Source organism: Monosiga brevicollis, genomic scaffold (genome assembly GCF_000002865.3).
Source record: "Monosiga brevicollis MX1 MONBRscaffold_20 genomic scaffold, whole genome shotgun sequence".
In the NCBI taxonomy this organism is placed as follows: domain Eukaryota; class Choanoflagellata; order Craspedida; family Salpingoecidae; genus Monosiga; species Monosiga brevicollis.
This window is the reverse complement of record NW_001865057.1, coordinates 288,387-292,292: the sequence shown is the minus strand read 5'-3', so window position 1 is coordinate 292,292 and position 3,906 is coordinate 288,387. Positions and strand designations below refer to the sequence as shown.

General features: G+C 52.3%; 1 protein-coding gene across 1 annotated transcript in view; it reads right to left on the bottom strand.

Moving 5' to 3' along the window:
• MONBRDRAFT_10281 (uncharacterized protein) overlaps positions 1-397 on the bottom strand; it is a gene marked incomplete at both ends in the record, with an annotated part of 6,151 nt that extends 5,754 nt beyond the window's left edge. The window contains one exon of the mRNA XM_001747980.1: positions 55-397. Coding sequence (XP_001748032.1) covers positions 55-397 — 343 coding nt within the window. The remainder of the gene's footprint in view (positions 1-54) is intronic.
• Positions 398-3,906: the final 3,509 nt, after the last annotated feature.

Sequence of the window (3,906 nt, the reverse complement as noted above, 5' to 3'; positions counted from 1 at the left end):
CTCGTCCGACATTACCCAAGCCTCTCAGGCTCTTCGCGACCAACGCATCCGTACGGCCGACGACTTTCCTGTCTACCGCTCCTCCATCACTGCCGCCGTCGATACCCTTCGTATTGAGGGCGCCTACTCGGCAACCCTTGTCATCGCCCAGCTGGTTGATGGCCTGCCTTCGAAACTCAGGGACGTGATTGCAAACCTGTATCAACCGTCTTGGGATTTGGGCAAGTTCTTTGAGGTGGTGACTGCTAACCTGCACAAACTCACGCCTGCTGGTGCCCGCGCCGAACCTAAACAGGGTGCCTTTGCTGTTGAGCATGGTGGAGGGCGCGGGCACGGGCATGGCCGTGGACGTGGTCGCGGACGCGGTCGTGGACGTGGTCGTGGCCGTGGTCGCCATGGTATACACCACGGGCCCCACCCAAAGAGTGAGCGCGTCAATGCCAACTGTGAATTTTGTCGCATCTATGGCCACGATGCATCTCAGTGCCGCAAGAAGCGCGCGTACGAGAAGCACAATGGCAAGCAGTTTGCGGCCCCCATCATGACCGCGACCTTGTCTCTTCCTCCCCCTTCCCATTTGCCCGCTGCACCTGCTGCTCCTCCTTCCCATTTGCCCGCTGCTCCTGCTGTGAATTATTCGCCCGCACAAACACATTATCGTCACCACGAGTTGTTCTTGACCTGTTTGTCAGCCACCAACCTGGCCACCAGCAATCGTGCATTGGTGGACAGTGGTGCCACTGCTCATTTTTTTGTTGATCGTGATTTATTTCATGATCTTGCTCCATATTAGAGAGTGATGTCAGATTCTTGTATATATGCGACAATATGCATCACATCAACGTACTAGTTATACTGTTGATAGCCTAGTGGTTTAGGCGTCTGACTTTTGAGTCGCTCTCTCCCATGCTACAATCTATTATGCCTTTAATAGGTTATGGGCCTCGAACGCGCTACCACTTGTCAGTCTTGACTTGGGATTCGAACCCCGCATCAAGACTACTTGTGCAGACCTGAGCTCGAGTTGCGTAAGCGCTATTACATAGCCAGTACAACTCAAAGTCGCATAAGCGCTATTGCATAGCCAGCAGACTATAAAAAAAGGGGGAGCCAAATATAAAATGAGCCAGGTGTAGCAGTTGCATACTTGAAAAAGCACTGCAGGTGTGTGTCGCGGAGCACACCGATCTTGAACGCCATCCTTGTAAGGATGATCCGCCAGAGGGCATGAAAGGATTGGGTCAACTTCATCGTGAGGGATGGACAACAGACCACTCGCACGTTGAGGGGGACTATTAGAGAGTGATGTCAGATTCTTGTATATATGCGACAATATGCATCACATCAACGTACTAGTTATACTGTTGATAGCCTAGTGGTTTAGGCGTCTGACTTTTGAGTCGCTCTCTCCCATGCTACAATCTATTATGCCTTTAATACTCCAAGCTCTGAGACCATTGTGACTGCCAACGGCGTGACGGCTGCTCAAGCTGTCGGCTCTGTGTCTTTGCTCGTGACTGATGTTGATGGTGTCTTGCGCCCCATTGTTCTTGATCGTTGCTTTTATGTGCCTTCTTTTTCTCACAACATTGTCTCGCTTTCTGCCCTTGTTGATGCTGGTTTTGTCGTGTCCTTGTCTGACTCGTCTACATTTTTGTTGAGTGATGCTGATGTCACTTGGTCTGCACCTCGTGATGCGGCCAGTGGTGGCTTGTTTTTCTTTTCTTTTCTCCCAGCTCACCACCTGCACCACCAGCACCACCACCAGCAACAACAGCATGCCCATGTTGTGTCTGCTTCGCAGATGCATCGTCTTCTTGGCCACCCGCCGCGCGAAGTTTTGCGCTCCATGCTGCAGCAAGTTGACGACACCTCGGACGTCAAGGCCATCCTCAACTGCAACGATTGCAACCTCTTCAAAGCTAAGCGCCTTGCTCTGGCTGGCTTCGATCGCGACCGCACGCCCCGCATGCCTGGTGAACTGGTCGCTTCTGACATGTTTGGCCCGCTTCGCTCCCCTAGTATCAAAGGAGCGAGGTACATCATTGCCTATCGGGATGTGGCGACGGGCTTTCTCTGGCTCGACCCTGTCTGTCGCAAGGACGATCTGGCTGATAATAATAAATTAGGTGTTTGAACCTCAGAGCTGAAAGCAAAGCTGTGCAACCCCGACATCAAAATCACGACGGCACGCAAAACAACACAAGAGAACAAGACATTTTCATCGGCTTCTATCATGCCGAAAAGTACAAGCGCGAAGAATCACGCACAAGGAAACAAAAATCATGAAAAACGACTAAGTATAACCAGAGATACGGCCATTTTAACCACTAGACACATAAAGAGAGCTCTGGCTGAGAGCTTTGCTCGCCTGATTCGCGACTCGCCCATCCCCATTCGCATTGATGAAGCCGACATGCAGAAGCGCACCATCATCCAGAGCGACAATGACGGGCCCTACCACTCCTTGGCCTTTCGCGAACAGCTGCGCCACTTCAACTGTGTTTGGCGCCACTCGCCACCTTATACTCCCGAAATGAACGGCGCCATCGAAACCGTCTTCCGCGAACTTCGAGATACCATGGCCCTGCTCCTTCACGACTCGGGCCGTGACCCATCCTTTTGGGCCCTTGCTGCCAAGCACGCCGAGTACCTCATCAACATCCGCCCCAAGGAACACCTCAATGGCTATTGTGCCTATGAGCTCCTCACCGGCATCAAGCCCCATGACATCCGCGACTTGCACCCCTTTGGCGCCGACGCTTTTGCCTTTGACCCGCTACGCCGTGGTGGCAAGCTCGGTCCCAAGGCCCGCCACGGTATTTATGTGGGCTTTTCGCCGACTTCACTCTCTCACAAGGTCTACTGCCCTGACACCAACACTATCATCGAGACCATCCACGTCAAAGTTGTTCCCCGTGCTCGAGGTGAAGGGGAGAATGCAACTGTACCACCTCAACACGACCAATTTGACGACCTTGACCACGACGAACCTACTACTTCTGCTGCTGATTTTGCTGATTTTGCTGACTCTGCTGACTCCACTACCTCCACTACTACTACCACTACCATTATTGTTACCGATGACCTCGACGACGACACTGACCCTCTTCTCCTTGACCATCCTCACTTCAGCGCTAACATCACCACCACCGACAACTACAACAAGCTGCCTGCTACCGTCAAGGAAGCCATGCACAGTCCTGATGCTGACAGCTGGACCCGTGCCCTTGAGAAGGAGGCTGACTCCTTTCACGAGCACAACGTCATCCAAGGACTAGATCACCTTCCAGCTCACATCAAGCCCCTCGACCTTCGTGTTGTCTTTGCTCGCAAGCATGATGGCACCTTCAAGGCACGCATTGTGGCCAAAGGTTTCAAGCAGCTCTATGGCATCGACTACAACGAAACCTACTCGCCCACTGCCAACATGGTGACCATTCGTACCCTCATTGCTCTTGCTGTCGACTATGGCTTCATCATCCACCAGATGGATGTCAAGACTGCCTTTCTCAACGCTCCACTCGAGGAGGACATTTACATCACCGTGCCCAAAGGTCTCGAGCAGTACTTCAATGGCTACACTCATGGCAAGCTCAACCGCGCTGTCTATGGCCTCAAGCAAGCTTCACGTGCTTGGTACCAGATGCTCGACCACCAGCTGTGCACGGAGATGAAGTTTACTCGCTGCCTCAAGGACCGATGTGTTTATTTTCTCAACAATGGCCGCGATGCCATTTGGATCGCCGTCTATGTCGATGACCTCCTGATGTTTGCCAGTAGCAGCCTCATCCTCGATCAGACCAAGGCTCTCCTTCAGCAAAAGTTTACCATGACTGACCTTGGTGAGATTGAGACTTATCTGGGCATGGAGTTTGCACGCAACGGTGATACAATAATAAATTA